The 18,086-nt window shown below is 47.0% G+C and overlaps 2 protein-coding genes and 1 long non-coding RNA gene across 5 annotated transcripts; 2 read left to right on the top strand and 1 right to left on the bottom strand.

Annotated features, from left to right (window-relative positions):
• The first annotated feature begins 3,368 nt into the window (after nt 1-3,368).
• On the top strand, nt 3,369-5,279 carry LOC133925305 (uncharacterized). 2 transcript variants are annotated; one of them, XR_009910932.1, is made up of 5 exons: nt 3,369-3,780; nt 4,182-4,281; nt 4,369-4,395; nt 4,484-4,575; nt 5,021-5,279. It is a non-coding gene; the product is annotated as an uncharacterized LOC133925305 (long non-coding RNA). The 2 variants fall into 2 exon arrangements; XR_009910931.1 differs by having other exon boundaries at nt 4,369-5,279.
• A 429-nt stretch (nt 5,280-5,708) lies between these two features.
• On the bottom strand, nt 5,709-7,706 carry LOC133925304 (nudix hydrolase 26, chloroplastic-like). 2 transcript variants are annotated; one of them, XR_009910930.1, is made up of 7 exons: nt 7,471-7,706; nt 7,327-7,377; nt 7,131-7,223; nt 6,930-7,027; nt 6,072-6,186; nt 5,853-5,994; nt 5,709-5,753 (listed from the first exon to the last, which is right to left on the bottom strand). XR_009910930.1 is itself a non-coding variant. In XM_062371220.1 (6 exons), the coding sequence occupies exons 1-6, from the start codon at nt 7,684-7,686 to the stop codon at nt 5,908-5,910; spliced, it is 660 nt and encodes a 219-aa protein (XP_062227204.1). In that variant the 5' UTR covers nt 7,687-7,705; the 3' UTR covers nt 5,709-5,907. The 2 variants fall into 2 exon arrangements, 1 of the variants encoding a protein (XP_062227204.1); XM_062371220.1 differs by having other exon boundaries at nt 5,709-5,994; nt 7,471-7,705.
• A 3,026-nt stretch (nt 7,707-10,732) lies between these two features.
• Nucleotides 10,733-12,140, top strand: LOC133925303 (uncharacterized). The gene has a single exon (XM_062371218.1). The coding sequence runs from the start codon at nt 10,972-10,974 to the stop codon at nt 11,746-11,748; it is 777 nt and encodes a 258-aa protein (XP_062227202.1). The 5' UTR covers nt 10,733-10,971; the 3' UTR covers nt 11,749-12,140.
• The last annotated feature ends 5,946 nt before the right edge of the window (nt 12,141-18,086 follow it).

Genomic DNA, 18,086 nt, shown 5'->3' with positions numbered 1-18,086 from the left:
GCATTTAAAAGGAGCGTGGCCTATCACTTCCAACCACTCCCCCCACGCCTGCTGTCAGTCCCTACCACCGCCTGGCAGGGAGGCGTGGGGATATTTAATGCGACGGATCCCATCGCGCGTCATCTGGTGCGCCTTGGAGATATCGTCGCTGGGCTCGAGGCATATCGCCTGCCGCCCTGTTGTGTCAGGTCTGCTCTGACCGGGCGGGCACGCGGGGTTGCTCGGTGGCTGCCCGGTGGGCCCCCCTGCTGCACCCGCTAAAAGGTGGTATGATGACGACACGACCGGTTGGGGACGCATTTTCAACCCCCCGTAACATCAAACTGCAGTCCCATGATGGTTGCTTTCCATTTATGACTCATGGGGACTCGTGCCCTCCTTTCTGGGCACGCCAAGCTTCCCCGACGGGATATAAAAGGGGGAGCGCACCCCGGAGAAGAGGAGAGACTTAGAGAAGTTCGACAGTTAACAAGTCTCAGAATCAGGATACATGAAGGACGAAGCCAAGTAGAAGTTCAGAGAGGTCGGCACTCCAAGACCGAAGCTCTAGACTTAGACAGAAAATCTTATAACACGAGAGATCCACAGAAAGGCATTCCTAGAACATTTATAGCATACACACAGGAGTAGGGTATTACGCTCCGTGCGGCCCGAACCTATCTAAAAATCCCTCGAGCATTTACTGCACTAGCATCTGATCATCTGCCCCGCCTACACCTCACATATACTCGCATTAATTTTACATACGAGGTAGATTCAGAATCATCCCCCCGGTCGAATCTCAAAGGGGGTCCCTCAGGATCCCCGCTTGAGAAGTTCATCCTCCGACAGCTGACGCGCCAGGTAGGGGGGTTGCATCCCTGAATCCGCCTTGTTTTCTGCAGGAAAAATGGCAGGCAGGTATCGTCTTCAATGCACCGGCTCCAACTCCAGCAAAGAAGTGGAGCCCATCGCTCAGGATGCCCCAGTTTCTGCTGTTCCTCAGCAGCAGCAGTGGTCGGCCCGTACGGCGCCCCCTCCCTTGGGGACAACGGCGCTAGGCCCAGCAGGGTCGCCGTCGCCGTTGCAGGTGGGCCGCCTAACCCTCAGCAGGCGGCGGACGCCCCTGCCGCATGATCTACGAACGGACAGCGCCGGGCACCGTTACGGCGTAGGCTCACTTTTGGTGACGCCAGCCCTGGGAGCGCCTTGCTTGCGGCGCAAGCACTCCTCAGGCACCCGCATGTCTAGGCAGCGGGGAAAACCCCAAAAGGCCATTGGCTACAAGAGGTGGCCGCCTTGGTGGGCACGGCCCACCGGCAGGTGCGGCCCACCGGCAGGTGCTGGCCGAAAGTTCTTGCCAAGCTGCGAATTGCAATCTTTTCTCTTGAAACTTTATTCTTCTAGACGGCAAGAGGTCACCCGTATAGCACCCAATCATTGTGGAGTGCCACGGGGAGTTTGTATCAACCACGATTTGAGTAAGAACCTTAGCTCGATCTTTGTGGTCACTTGGGTGGGGATAGAGTTGGAAAAGACCCGGCTCTTTGTGATCTCCTCAACAGAGACGTAGGCACTTTTTTATGAGATGGCCGACCTTCGGATTTAAATCTTGTCTTCATTTAAATTCTTGCAAGTTATTCATTCAAATTGCTATTTGAGGATTTGCCTCAATTTTATTGCTTGCGAGTATTTGAGTGTAGCTTTGTTGTTAAGTAGAATATATCCATCTTAGAGATATTGTGATAGTTCATAGCCTCTAGTAGATTCTCTTAAGCTTACTTTGATTTCGAGTTCCTGCATAGTCCGGATAGTCTGGGTGAACTCGGATACTTTGAAACCCGGAGTATCCGGATTGAGCTGGAGTCTCCGGACACTATTTAATCAGCTGCTGAGTTTTAAATTTCAGAAACGACTATTCACCCCCCTCTAGTCGACATCAAGGACTTTCAGTTAGTTCCACCATCATGAGGATTATTTAAATGCGCATAAGAAACACTAGTTAATGCATCAACAACAGTAGGTAAAAATTGGAGCACTAACATTACTAGTGGCATTTTTTTCATATTTTGTTCCTCATGAATTTGCAAAACTAAAGGCAGAATTTTCTCAGCCAATGTATCATCAACCATCTTTTTAACACTATTAGTCATGGTTGCACCAACAGATTGATCGATCATAATAGCAACCTCTTGATGAGAAGGAGAGGGTTGAGAACTCACATTGGCTTGTACCTTAGGGCTTTGGTCGGCATGCGGTGAAGAATCTTCTTTCTTGAATATGCCTTGCCGAGTATTTACATATCGCAAGAGCAATGGTTGTCGATGTTGCTCCAAGTCGACTTCGATTGCCAAATGCGTCTCTTTCGACAACTCATCGTACGACGCCATAATGATGTTGTCTTTGTCAATCTCCAAAGTAGACATGGCTAGAGCTTTAGAATTCAGCTATGAGAAAGCCAAACAACTTGATCCCCAGTGGAGTGATCAAAAAATATGTTGACGCGAAAAGATGTCACGACAAACACTGAGTGTCTCATGTGCACAATCCGGTGAGCAACACCCAGGATACCCCGGTCGTGTCGCTATGTTGTCGGACCTTCATCGTCACCCACGCTCGGGAGGAACCCTATCGGAGCGCGGATAGCCAATGACTTGCCTTTGGTTGTTGAGATCAACAACAGATAGCAATGTAGATTAGAAGAGAGAGCATGACTACATAAGCTAGGCAAATGAGATGAAAACGAAAGATATATTGTGTTTGATCAATTGGTTTATTCTTTCAATCGACGATGACCCTCTCATATTTAAAGAGTGGTAGATCTTAGCCGTAAGAGATCAGGACTCATAATTCAAACCGAATAAGACTTACATATATGATTCGACTATAACTTTTGATCTCCAAACTTCCTATAACTAAAATATCTTTTCTGATCGACCATGTAAACTCTCATATATCTACCCGGGTGTCTTTTATTGTAACCCGGTCCTCTTGGATTCGGCTACATACTTGATGTATCCATGTACTTGAATTCGACCAGCTCTGCCACTTGTCCGAAGACCAACTGCTGAAACAAATTGTGGTCACTGATCGCCTCACTGGTTGTGACCACTGATCGTAGTCACTGGTCGTGGTCATGAAGTATTGTTCACTGATCAGAGTTACTGTTCACTGGTCGAAGGTGTTGTTCATCTGGCCGAGTATTGTTTACTGTGGTTAGAGTACTGTTCATCCTGGTCGGTGCACTGTTCACCCTGGTTAAAACACTATTTATAATGATCAGAATATTGTTCATCCGTGAATGTATTAATTATTAGTCGCCCATTAAAACAGCTATTGTTACGATGATCATTATAAATATTCAATCTTATCATCAATATAAACCCTACACTATTATCGATCCCTTCCATCTTCTTACTGCTGACATGCATGATCCCCTCCCTTGGAGGCTTGGATCTAATCTATCTGCTAATGCGAGAAGGGTTGGTTGGTTGATTGGTTGGTGCAGGTGGAGTTCGTGGCGGAGGATGAGATCGTGGAGATCCTCCCCTACATCCGCTTGGACGCCCTCAACATGATCTGCGTGCGTCCAGTACCCCGCTCCCCTCATGTCCTCCTTTTTATTTCTGTGTGGAGCTCTAATTTGCCGGCTGTCCCAATGATCTAATGATGCTCAATTAGTTGCCTTCTACTCGATTTCGTGCCATTGCTGTATTCGATATTCACTTCGCTATCCAGCTTTTAGCAGATTTCGATTTCTAGTGGCCGGCCGTTGCTGTATGCCTGATTGGATGACCATTGGTGAGTACCTGCTTGCATCTCTAACTTGCTTGATTTTTTTCCTGCCTCCTGCTGAAGCATGTATAGCCTTAGACATCGTTGCTTTCTCTGTGGATGCAGCACAGTTACTTGTACGATTGTATACTCTAAATGGTAACTGGGAGGAGTTATGCGCCTTAACTTGTTTCAGTTTATTATGCATACAACCTACGATACATAGTGCCTTGCTATTGCATTTTTCAGAAGATGCTTATTTTTTTGCATGTTGGTCTTTTAGTTTACCATCTGGTGGAATTGGGGCTGTTTATGCTTGATTTATGAGCATTTGTTTGGTTGCATATTGCCCTTGTAACCACATTATACATTCATGCACTAGAGCTGAATATTTTTGCTCCTTAACTGTTCGTTTCTTTTGTTGCTAGACCATTTGACACAGGTATTGGATGCAGAAAGAGAGTCCCCTAGAGAATTTCAGCCACTACCATTCCACTATATTGAAATATCTAAGCTGCTATTTGATCAGTAAGCATCCATATCGGCTGCCTAACCTCATTTCTTTTATAATAACAAAGTGTGAAAACTTAAATCTAATTCTCTTTCTTGTTGCAGTGCTCGTGATGATATCTCAGATACTTGGTTAGTCCGAAACAATCCTGGTTGAAATTTGTGCTGTTTAGGGAGTGATCTTATTGAAAAAAATTGTCCACCCGTGGTTGTGTTACAGGTGAGATCTTTGATTGAGGATATCAGAGATGTCATATTCATAAGGTTGGGGCTGGATTAGAGACAATATCTGGACGTACTCATCCTGTAAAGGTATCTTTTTGTTTTGTCCCAGGATTTTGGCCACTAAATCAACTGTCTTTCTTGGCCCTCGGATTCTGTTGAAGTTATCATTGATTGCATGTGATCTACATTTCCCTTTATCTGTATTTCCTACTAGTTTCCTTTATCAAACTTAAACAGTCCAAGATGTTGTGCACATAATGATCGCATATCAGAAAGTTGGTGCAGAATGGCTGCATAGCACAGAATTGGTTAAATCTATTTGGTGAGCTTATATGGTTCACAATAGCTTAATGCATAGATGTTTCAAGCAGAAAGAAGATTCAGTATTTTATCTATCTCCAAAAATCTTGATCCCGTTAACATTTAAAACAAATCCTTTCTCAAACCCATGATCTAACAGTGACAACATGATTTGTCAGGAAATGTTCCATGTCGCAAACTTATAATTCTTCCTTTTTTTTTCCTTTTGCAGAGAGATCTAAGTCGCAGGGCGAGCAAGATATGCATGTCATGAGATCTCAGATCTCCCGGATAGTAATGGCAAACGTGAATCATGATTTATCTCCCAGGTTTTAGACTATACTATCTGACCTGATTGTATTTCGAGAAAGCTAAAGACAGTAAGCAATGCCAATCATTTGTCACAAAAAAGGGACCATCTCGTATATTTCAAGATGAATATTGTTTGTGTTATGTATGCCAGGTGTCATATCTACATAGTCTGGTAATCTAATCGCATCTGGAATATTACCGTAGAGTTTCTCTGTGCAATTTATACAACATGGCTAACTGAAGCTGAAAACTTGAACAGAAACTGCGTGCATCAGTGCACCCCGATGCTAGCGCCAGGTGATGTGCACATGGCATGTTTCTTCAGTTCCACGCGACTATATCACGAAACGACATAGTACAAGGTGTGGCATACACACATCATTTTCCAACAATTACAACATTCAAGAACAGCCTCGTCTATCAAATAGAGAACACTGTCCTTGTGCTTGATGAACAAAGATACAGCTTATTGCCACAAGGACAGTGTTCATTGGAGGCTGTGGGGATTTTCCTCCAATAATTCATTTGTTACTTAGTTTTATCTTGACGAACAAACTAAATAACAAATGAATTGTTGGAGGAAGCTGTGGGTATAAAGTAGTAAATAATAATTATAACAGTTTACACAGCTTATTGCAGGCTGATATAGTTAAAGGACGAGGATCCAATCAATACCAGGATAATAATTCCCCGGAGTATGCCATATATTCTAAAAACTAGCACAACTCCAGTACTTCATGAGGAATAATTAAGGTTTGGGTACAACAGCGGAGCTCTATATAAATAATTCATGAAAATTGGTCAGATCTATGATGAATCTGTTGGATCTGACTGTAGATATGGGGCAAAGTGTTTCAGCGCTTCCTCATATACAGGTTTCTTGAAATCGACTGCCTGTTCAAACAAAATATATATATATAGACATTCCAGAAGCAGGTGGATCAGATAATGTTCAAGTGGAAATGGCCCACCTTTTCAATAACTTGTTGGGGTGTCATCCATGTCCATTCAGCAAACTCTGGCTTCTCAGACCCATCACCATTAAGGTTAATTTCATCATCATTTCCAGTAAATCTAAACAAAAACCTGCTTATGTCCACAAGTCACATACCGAACAGCTTCTATGAAGCAGGCGAGTTTCTTTGGCATAAAATTACCATGAATTGAATACTCTGTTTAGGATCATATGACAGACAAGAAAATATGATCCAAAAACGGTATGAAAAATGTGAGGATCTAGTGCAAGCCCACTTATACTACCACCTAGACTTAGGTCCAAAGTTGTCATTTAATTGTACTAACTCCGAGTCTTGGCCCAAAGATGGTATGACAGATGTGGGGTGATAATATAAGTGGGTTGCACTAAATCCACGGGCAAACAGAACTAATGACACATCTCTATCCAAATCCAACTGAAGCACAATTTTCAGTCCATCCCAAATTAAGATCCAATAATCCCCAAATCTGAAAGTTTGGTTTGGGAGATTTTCTCCAAAGCACATGATTCATTAACAGATGCAAGTTGAATGAATATAGGCATTGAATACGACATGCTATGGACAAGTTGTAAAATGGAGACTTTTGACAGTGTTATATTCGCAGAAACTGAGTTGTAACCCGTATGGTACATACAACTAGCCAGTGTTCTAAAATGCGCTAGGTGCTAAGTGGGCAACAAGGTGGCACCTAGCGACTAATCAGGACTAGGTGACTGCTTTTAGAACAGTAGCATTAACTGATATCTGATTTAGCTTGAACATCAGCACAAGTAACAGTGTGTTTCTTTAGCGAAGAGACAATTGTCAGCTCAGGAAATTTAGCAAGTTTACCATTTTTGAGCCTGTCCTTTCCAATCCGTTCCCCACCTAGTAGCATTTAGCCTCTCTCTCACATCCAGCGGGAAATCATATGTTAACCAGTTAGGAGCCTACACAGACACATGCACCTGAGTAGGATAGTTGAAACTAGGCGATTTTGAAATGTGAGAATTGCTGTTAGACATAAGAGGTTCGGGTAAAGGGTCTGCTGACCTCAGCCACGATCTCTGCGGATGTAACACCAGTTTCTTCCCTCAATTCCCTAACAGCAGCCGCTCTTGGTTCTTCCCCTTCATCTATGCCACCCTGCGGACAAATCAGTTTGCGCTGTGTATTTCAGAATTCTACACCTAGGTTATACCAATAACTAATCAGGCTACTGAACACCAGATCAACCCCACCCAATCACCTGAGGCATCTGCCACGCGCTAGGGATGTTGATCCTGGAAGCCGAGAAAATCTGGGCACAGAGGAGAATCAGTTAACCGGCAGGCCAAAACCCAAACCCTGAAAGGGGAGACCCAACACGAGAAGGTAGGAGCGGGGCGCGCACCTTGGTGAGGGAGGTGTTGGCGAGGCAGATGCCGACGTTGGTGCGGTAGCCCTGCGGCGGCGCGTCCATGGAGGCGACGGCGACGAGCGGCGAGGCTGAGGCCGAGGAGGAGAGTGGAAGGGTGGTGATTCGGGAGAGGCGGAGCGGCGAGGAGGAAGCGGGGCGGCTGTGGTAGACGATGGGGTTTAGAAGCAGGCACCGTGCGGCGGCCACCATCGATTCGATTGCCAGTGGTGGTGAAGCGAGAGCGACCAGTGGGTTCGGGTCCGATACTCGGACGGGATGGGCCCGTCCCGTTAAGGCCTGTTGGGCTTTTGTTTCTGATAAATGCTCAAGGAAACTTGAAAATGTAGGCAGGTTTTATTTCGGATAAAAAAAATTTGAAGCCTCACTACTGGAGTACAAAATGTAGTATTGAACACATGTCTAAATACACAACACGCTCTAAGACACGCTAGACTTATAATATATATACACATCACGCGTCCCAAAAAGATCGATAAAGACACACATGCTTTGTAGGTGGTAGCAGTCCCATTATGTTTCTATGCGGAAGAAGCTAGAGATTTATTTTAGAGAATAGATCCCGATGAGACACCCGGATCGATCTGGGATCGAACCCGTGTGGGCTGGGCACACACCAGCGCCCCTAACCACCGAGCTAAGAGATCGTTCTTTTCAAATAAATTTCCATGCAACGCAGACAAAGACGTGTGCAACAAAAGAAATGAAAAGGTGGGCAAAAGTAGCTAAAATAAAAATAAGCATGCAGTTGTTGGGCTAGTCTGGCCTACTTGCTTGCGGTGGCCCATTATTAAGGATAAAGAAAAGAAAAAAGTTCACATTGTCTTCCTCAACTATTGCTCGAATCTGTTTTTCCCTCTCAAACCATAAAACCAGGTATCCTACCTCCTTTAACTATTCAAGTCAGTACAATTTACCTCCTTAACTGTTATTGATGGTGATTTCATCCTATGTGACGCTAAAGTGGTGGTGGGACCTACATGACATATGACATCTCATCATCTCATTCCTCCCTCTTATCTCTCCCCATCTTCTGCACGTGCATGCGGCTCAGAGAGAGGAGGAGACACCTCATCCCCCGCCACCGTATCTCGCCTCCTCGCCGCCAGCGTTGACTCCACCCTACTCGACCACCTCAATTGGCTCAGGAGCAGGTCTCGGCGCTCCCGAGCAAGCACAACGTGACACGCTGAGTAGTGGCCACGCACCCGGGACGCTGGTACTCTGTGAGCATGCAGCTATCTCAGAGTGGTCATGCCCTGGGGACAGGAGCTTAGTCCAGGAGGCGACGCCGACCACTGTGCTCACGGGAAGGCGAGAGGGCATCAGGCGAGGTTGGCGAGAGGAAGAAGATGGATGAACATGGTAAAAATGGATGGCTGGCGATGCCCTACTTCCTTTGGGCTATCCACATCACCTAGTCCTTCGGGATTTGGCAGAGAGACAAAGGAGGGAGAGAGAGGGAGAGTTTGAACGGTGTTGATTAGGCTATAGGGCGCGGAATCACGGCGAGAGGTGGCGGCTTGAAGTTTTGATCGCCGATGGGGAAAGGGGTGACCGGGGGTCCTCGGCCAATTGGGCCTAGCTAGAGCAACTAGATGCTGGGGCAACACAAGTTCAAGGGTTGGATTAGGTCGAGGGGTTCTACAACAGGCTAGCAATAGTGAGCTACACCCAGCCATGGCGCAACATGGTGTGGGCTCTACTCGATAGCACAATGTACAAATTGAAGCTACGGGGAGCTCACATACTAGGTAGAGATGGAGGAGGAGGGGTGGATTGGAAAGTGGAGCTTCCTCTGGCAGAGAATTGATTTCCTTTGTCAGGCGGAGTGGTGAAGGGGATCAGTCGGTTCGAGGTGTCTCGGGGTCGGGGAAGTAGCAAAATGGGTTCAGCATGCTCCCATGGTCACGTCGGTGTACTCGCCTCGAGGAATGGTGCAGGGAATCGGCTGGGCAACGTTGGCTGGAGAGGAAGAAGAAGGCAGAGAGCCGAGGGTTGTCGCGCTTGGGTGCTTGCCACCGGCCCTTTCCGACCAGGCCTGCTCGGTGAGAACCCTTCCGTTGAGTTCACCTTGGAGCATTGATGCTCACACCACCGGCCCTATACCATTTCCCCATTAGATTTGTCACCGGCACGTCACACCGTCACAGTCGCGCGCGCACAATGGTCAAGATCTAGTGGCTAAGGCTTAGCGTAGCAAGGCATTCGGTCGGCTGCTCTTCCTCCTCTTCAAGGCTTCGGCTAAGATGCGCGACAGCAGGAGCTTGGTGCGGCAGAGGCAAGGCAGCATGGCTCGGCATGACAGGGCTATGGCTTAGTCATCCCTCCCTAGCTGCTTCAGCGAAACGCCACCAACTGGGACGCTGAGTTGTCATCACGTAGGATAAAATCACCATCAATACCAGCTAAGGAGGTAAATTGCGCCGGCTTAAATAGTTGGAGGAGGTGAGATATCTGATTTTGCGGTTTGAGAAGGAAAAACATATTCGGTCAATAATAGAGAGAGGCAATATGAACTTTTTCCTAACAAAAATGCTGGACAGTTCGGAAAGCCAGCCCAGCACAAAATTAAATTGCCACACCGAAATTCATCTGCCCCTTCTTTGTAAAAAAAAGAATAAAAGAAATTCAGCTGCCTGCCTAAGATCCTTTTGAGAAATTGAAGCTATGCCTTTCTTCAGGTACGCATTTGCTTACCGTAATGAATTGAGTCTCGTACGTTTGCGAGGCAGCATTTTAATGAGATTAATGAATGGAGTGTAATACGCTCTCTTTTATTGAGACGAGATGAGCTGTTTAAGCGAGTATTTAACCTGCGTACGGTAGAGTCTAGTCGAGCTACGGTGGTGCGGTTTTTTTTTACAGAGATTAGCCAAAAGAAAAATCAAAAGTACCGAGATTGTGGAAAGCGAGTGCGTGCGTTGGGCAAACATAATAACATGATGCTGCTGCTGCTGCTGCTGCTGGGTGCGCTGCGGTGCCGATGACAACACACACAAAAAAAAACGATGCGTGGCACGGGGCTGGACGTGCATCGCATCACGTGAAAAGAAACGTGACCTCGTTGGCGCCCACGCGTCGCCAGCCAGGCCTCGCGACGCCTCCAGTCCTGCTTGCGCCTGCCCCACGCCGGGGCCGTTTCATCGATGACCCGCGCCCGCCCCACGTTTTCTCCGCGGTTGCACCCGCCAGGAAGCAAGCCTGCCCCTCCCTCCCTCCCTCCCTCCCCATCCTGCCTTGGTTGCCAAGGAAGACCGCTTCCTCGCCCGCCGCCTTAATCGCCTGCCCTCTAGGCCTCTCTCTCTCTCTCTATAAAACCCTCCTCCCTTCCCCTTCCCTTTCTCCTCTTCTCAATTCCCTCCCAGAGTGCCCCTCCAGTCGCAGGGAGGATTCGGTTCGGATCGATTCGATGCTTGTGCCTTCCGCCCTGCGAACAACTCGCCGGAGCCCGAGAGGAACCGGCTGGTGAATTCGATGGGGACTTCGCCGCCGCCGCCGTCGGCCGCGCTGCCGGTGGTATTCGTCGACGCTGACCAGAGCGTCGACCTGGGCACCGTCACCGTGCAGCCCTCGCTCGGCGTCAGGAAGCTGCAGGCCGTCGTCGCCGACCGCGTCGGCGTCGCGCCGCACCAGATCTCGGTGTCGCTCGCGCGGCCCAGGCGCGCGCGCCGCGTGCCCCTCGAGGAGGGGACCGACCTCGCCGCCGCCGTCGCGCGCGAGGGCACCGGGTGCTACGTCCTCGCGGTCCTCCGCCGATCCCGCCGCGAGCGCCGGGGTGGCCGGTCCCGACGCGACAAGAAGGCCGCGGCGATAGCGACTTCCGCGGCGACGCCGGAGAAGACCATCTTGAAGCGCCTCCCGCCCACGGATCTGGCCTCCCTGGCCGCGTCCCCCGCCGCGCCGGTGTTGTTCGGCGCCTGGGACTACGAGGCGCACCTGCGCGAGCTGCAGCGGCAGCGCGACTGGTACCTCATGAACACCGCAGCGGCGGATCCGTGCTTCCCGCTCGCGCCGGAGCTGGAGGACCCGCCGCTCTGGTCCCCGCGGCCCTCGGCCTCCCCGTGCCCCGAGTGCGAGGCGGCCGCCGCTTCCATGCGCGAGCCGGCTTTCCACTGGTGCGTGCGCGACGCGGTCACCGTGGGCTTCCGCTCGCCGGTCGGCCCTATCGAGCGGCCAGCCAAGAAGTCCCCCTCCCCGCCGCCGGCGAGCCCCGACCGCATGCTGGCGTTCCTCGGCATGCCGGTCTATTAGAAGCTGATTACTTGGAATTTTGTAAAGAAAAAGCTGGAATTGCGGATAGGGACCGGATCGTCGAGGTTGCGTGTGGGTTTGTCTGCAGTGAGTGAAAGGAGGAGGAGGATTTTAATTTTAGGAGTAGTAACATGCATCCTGTTCTTGTTCTTGTTCCTGTAGAGAGCAAGGAACTCGAGTCGAGAGAGACACATGCCGCCAAGTGCGAACGAGTGGAGGGTTGCGGAGCCTAGCCTAGCTCTTGTGGCCTGGGCGAGTCCAGAGATTGTGTTGTGCCAACATTTCTGGACTTGTCTTTTCTTTTTCTTTGAGAGAGAGAGAGAGAGTGAGTGAGAGAGAGGGAGCAATTTGTTTCTGGTATATCGAAGGGGTATATGCAGAAGACTTTAGTATGTGGATTTGTCTCCAGTGCTTCCATTTTTTATTTTGTTGCATGTTTATCTGCCGGGTTGGCGTGTGGTTACAGCGAATGCGAAGCAGACAGGTGGTTGTAAAACCGGTCAAGTTCACCGAGATGGACATACCGAATTCGACCTTGGCTGGGTTTAGATCAGGACTCGTTCCTGGTGACTCGGCGGACCCAAGGATCTCCTTCAGCCGGGACTAATCCTTCCATCCAATCCCTCGAAATTCTGGCTTTCAGTCCACACGTGTATTGGGATGTCCTTGTCATTAGAGATGACAATCCGATATGATAAATATAGATATTACTCACTCAATATCTGTATCCATTAGTTTTTTATCCACCTACATGTATACCTATGAACCCCACGGATGAAAGAGCATCAAACCCGTCACCTGTGGGTATACACGTGGGCGGTGGCAGGGGGCTGCGTGGAACGGTGGGGCGAGCTGGGGCAAGGCGATGGAGTCCTGGCGGCATGGCAAGCAGGGGTGGGGCGGTGATGTCCTGGCAATGCGGGACAACAGTGTGAGGCGAGCTAAGATAGGGTGCGGCAAGGCGACGCAAGGCGACGGGGAGAGCAGGGGCAAGGCGGTGGCACGGGATGGCGAGGTGGAGCGGGGCAGGGTAACGATTAAGGTTTTAGAGCAAAAGGCCCACATGTCAGATTTATACGGATAAACGAGTGTCACGGGTATATGTATATCTTACCTATATTCGTACATGTATACCTATCAGGTAATATTTTTCGTCTATGAACGTATCCGTAGATACTAGATATTACTTATAGCCTACCATATTGGGGTATTTACCCGTGGATAAATAAGTAATCGGGATAAATTGTCATCCCTACTTCCATTCCATTCCAATTGGTTGCTTCTTCCTTCACTCCTTCACTAGAATACTGGATCCAGTTGGGTATATGCATGGTAGTTACCCATCGGGTCGGGTCCCTGCGGGTTTTAGACCAGGCAGGAGTAGACTCGGGTGGGAAAATAGCCATGATGTAGCATCGTGTCGGGGTCCGATTAGAATCGGTTCGGGGCTGATGTTGTTTTTGCCTCCTCAGGTGCCCCCGTGGGCCCCAAAACATGTCGTCAGGTCCAGGCAGCCCAGCCAGTCAGCCCATGTGCACACCAGCACGCGCACACCAGCCATCCCATGTGCACGCGTGAACGCTCCCCGCCCGACTGTCGTTAGTCCGTTCGACCACCGCCCAGTCGCCCTTGTTGCGCACACGGCGCATGTCATGGATGCACCCCACCCAGCCACCCTCATCGCGCCCTGGGCATCATCTCTGTGCCGATCACCCGTCAGCTTTGCCTCCCTACACATCTAGATGGAGCGGGGCAAGGGCAGGTTTTGTCTCCACCCACCCCCACCCGTATATCCCCCACCCTACCCTGCTTGACCCGAGACCGGATGAAGTTTTTCTTTTCTCGCCCAGCCCCACGGAGCCCCGACCCGTCCCACCTCGCTACGATTAAAATTGTTGAAAGCTCTAGATCAAATTTAATTAGAAGATAATAGCTACCATGATATACAAATCAATAAAAAAACTACATCTAAGATTCATGAGACCTACCACACCACAAACATGACAATAATTGCATACATGCATTAGTTTACTAAAAGTTTCATTACAAAAGGATAAGAAACTTATTAATAAACTCGCTAAACGTGCGTAAAACATATACTCTGAGGCCGGGCGGGGTAGGGTAGAACTTGACCTGCCCCTGCCCTGCCCCGTCTTGCCCCGCCCTATCTTATCCCAACCGATGCGAGGTGGATGGAGATCCGACGGGTCAAGTGGGGACTTAGACCTCTACGCCTTGCCCGCCCTCCGCCGCCTCGCCTGCGCTCGGGTCCTCGCTAGGGCTAGGGCCAGAGGCCGTTTTACACATGATATCCATTTTAGGGTCGGGTCCGGTGTAGCATAAATAGCCTTATTAGGCTATGATTGTAATTTTGGTAATTAATGACAACATATTTATTGTGACTAACATGTTTGTCAATAATATATGTTAGTATGACTCATGGATACAATACATAAAGAAGCCACTGTAGTTGGAAAAAAAAATTGATTAAATTAGAAAAGTCATAGGAAGATTTGCCCCACCAGAAGATCCGGCGCAGAGGGGTTGAATTCACCGGAGTATTTTGACTAGAGGAAAAGTGAAGGCTGATGACTTCACCAAATGGTCCGGTATTCTGTGGATTAAACTCAACGGAGTATTTCTAATAAAGGGGAAAATACTGAAGACCTCACCGGATAGTCCGATGATCTACACTGGGTAACACCAGAACATTTCTTGCAGAAAATAATGCAAGTGCAGAAGACTGAAGATCAACTCATTGGATGGTCCGGTGCTTGATTCGTGCACATTGAATTATAGCACTGGAGCATTTATTGGAGAGACGACTGCAAGTATTGAAGAATTAAGAATAACTTATCGAAAGATACAGTGCTCTGAAGATGAATGCACTGGAGTATTTTACACACAGAGATTGCAAATGCTCCGATGGCTCAAGATAACTCACCAAAATGTCCGGTAATGGATTTGAAGGCACACCGGATTGTTCGGTGTTCACAGAGGCATTAAGTGGAGTTCCAATTGCTAGTTTGAGAGGCTGTACTCAACCGGATGATCCGGTGTTATTACTACTGTTCTTACCGAATCATCCGGTGTTAACAGATTTTCTGAGTCATTGGGAAAACGACTAGTTGGCAGGTTTAAGTTTATAAACACTCATCTACTTAGTTATTTAAATGTGTGGCATGCTGCTGAAGTCTAAATGAAGCTTATACACACCCGAGAAGACATCCAAGCTGCCAAAGTGCTTAAAGTGATTATCAAAGCAATTAAACACAAGATTAAAGAGTGTTTAGTGCTTATAGATCTAAAGTGAGTTGTAGCTATGTGTTGTAGCTTGAAGAAGGGATCAACGAGTGATCCTAACTTGTACCAAGTTGGTAAGTCGATGTCTTGGAGTTTTGGTGACTCGTCGGTATCTTGAGTCTTGGTGGCTCAAGCTTGTTGACCTTTTAACTTGGTGTGGAGCGACGACAGGATATATATACGGGAAAGCGGGGACCCTTGCCTTAGTGTCTCAAACTCCGAAATGATCACGGTGACAAGTAACCGAAAGAAAGACTAATAGTGAGATCTTGCCTTGGTGGCTCATCATTTTTGAGACATTATCTTGGTGACTTGGTAGATCAAGAGACGTGATCGAAACAGACTTATCGACCAGAAGTATATCCTCTGTGAAGCTCTAACGTAGAATAAAAATAACATTCATGTCATTGATACCACGGGATAAAATTCTCTTATACGAGTTTATTTTTATATCTCATTTACATTTCTGTATTTACATACTTACAATTTTCCTTACTAAATATGTTGTAATTCTCTTAAACAGTAGAGTAAATATATTGATAAATCTAGAGTATATTTAGATAGGAATTAAGATAAATTTATCTTATACAGTTTTTAAAACCAACTTTAGTTTTCGAAACCGTTCCTTACATCCGATTGGAGAAATCATGTTTCGGATCGGATCTATTCCAACAAAATCAGACGGAAGCTGATCCGTTGCCACTTTAGTTGAGCTTGAGTAGGACCCAAAACAATGGGTGCCTGCTGCTTGTTTCTCTATTTCATTTACTACTACTATAGAGGAAAGAGAACCTGCTCCAACTGTTTCAGCTTCGTTTTGTTGACACACAACACCATAGACTTTTTCTCTTCACAAGTCAGACTCAGTGGCCCCCAGTTGAAAAATGAAAATGCATCCGCCCATGGTTTTCCAACTGCAAACAGGGACAAATATAGACATTTCGGAGGGGGGAAAACACACCAGAGGTTCTTGTTATGTTTGCTATTGCCAACAAATATCTAAAGAATCACTGGCTTCTTTTATATGACAGAACTGATCCTTTGGATCGATGGAGCTGAGGCTATTATCAAGTTGGATACATCCTTGTTTCATGGCAATTGTGTGGTGATCTTGGATGCTATTGAGCGCCATCATGTAAACGACAAGAGTATAGACTCATCCTTTGGATCTTGGATGCTATTGAGGTTATGGTGAACGCTTATACGTGTTCAATATACTCGACACCGATGATGGAGTCAGAGGAGAGGGAAAAATTCCAAAATAACTAAGACAAAGAGAGGAGTTAAATTGACTCACATAAAATCTTTGTATAGTTATGGTATATCAAATGGTAAATACTAAAAAAAACTACGTACAAAAGCCGAAGACTGCAAGAAAGACCACGCGGTGGTCGAAAGCTGGGCAGCCCCACCCCCGTGTGCGCTGGCCCATGCGACATCGGCGCACACTTCGGGTGAGTTTGGTTTTCTGAATTCTTTTAGTTTGATTCCGTAAATACATATAATCTTATAAAAATGTGTCTAATTTTCTACATTTATTGTTTCTGCTGTATAAGATTCTGACTGAGGAGTACATCTTAGCTGAGCGGATCCAAACATGTAGATGAATTAACTTATTAGTGTCATAAAATTATATATTTGCTCTTGCAGGTAGGTTCACTTATTAGTGTTATAAAATTATCTTCATACAAGTAATTAATCATAATCTTAACTCTTACATCCAGTTATGCGACCTCAAATTCAGTCAAACAAACATAAAATCAACTCAATCTGTCTAAATAGATACAACCAATCAAACACTCTTCTTTTTAACACATATCATTGCACTCAGTCTATTTCTCCTTAGACTGTTTAGATGCAACTCTATAAAACCCTAAGAAAACTGACTGCTTATACCATGCAGCTCTGTCAAACCTCCGTTGTCGTTCCCTTCTCCTTGAAAGGAAATTTTATAATACCTGCCCTTTCAAAAGACACGCACGCCCAGCGCGACACGTGTCTTCTGTTCCTCTCTCTTACACGCGTAGCTGTTGGATCAGAGAAGAAGAACATGGATCAAGGTTCTACGATGATATTTCACCAAGCGCTCTTATAAATTTTCCTTCCCTTCTCCTCACTTGGCTCTTTTGGTACCGGCTACTACCTTCTCCCCCTCGCCTCGCTTCCTCGACGAGCCACCGTCACCGTGGATGAGGTCCTCCTCCTCCATCCACCCTGTCACTATCTCTGCTGAACCAAACCGACGAACCCTTCCCCCTTTCCCTCCCCAGATCCACCTTGTCCTACCGTAACCATCTGGGCATATGGATTCTAGACTAAGGCGAGGAACATGACCAGCAGCCGCAGGGTGAGGTGGCGGCGTGGGTCTCCCCGATACCCCCGAAAACCTAGAAGTTAGTGTCATAGGACCCGTAGCAACAAGAATAAGTTAAGATAGACCCCGCAACATCTGATGGTTCAAACCTTCTAGGACCTCCAAGACTAAAAAATCATCAAAAAGTATGCTCTGGCTCTAGAGTTTAGGATCAAATTAGGCAACAGGAAGATATCTAATTGATTTTTTCTAGTCGACATCAAAATTATCTTTTGTGAAAAACAACGCTAAAATCAGAATTTATTTACAAATATTACGCCTATTTTACTTAATCTAACCTAAAAGTCTTATACTTAATAAAAAAAGAAAATAGCTAACAAAGCCTCGAGAAGTGCAAGTCTCCCCGATACCTATAAGCTAAAAGCTAGCATAACAAGATCCATAATAATAATGATAAGTTAAGATGTATCCGGATCCAGTCCTTCTTAGACACTCGGGACTTAAAAAAAATATTTTGGCTCTAAATTTTAGGATAAAATTAGGTAACGGAGTCTAGTTATTTTTTTCTGATCTGCCTCGAAGCTATCGATTCTTAAAAAATTACATCCAAAAGTTAAGCCCATTGCCTGCACGGCCCTGCTATGACTGTGGTGGTAACAAATCGGTCGTACCCGTAGCAGGGTTATATAAAAACCACGCGGTGGCGTAGCTCCACGGCACG

Source organism: Phragmites australis, chromosome 7 (genome assembly GCF_958298935.1).
Source record: "Phragmites australis chromosome 7, lpPhrAust1.1, whole genome shotgun sequence".
Classification (NCBI taxonomy): Eukaryota; Viridiplantae; Streptophyta; class Magnoliopsida; order Poales; family Poaceae; genus Phragmites; species Phragmites australis.
This window is presented reverse-complemented; position numbering and strand designations above follow the sequence as displayed.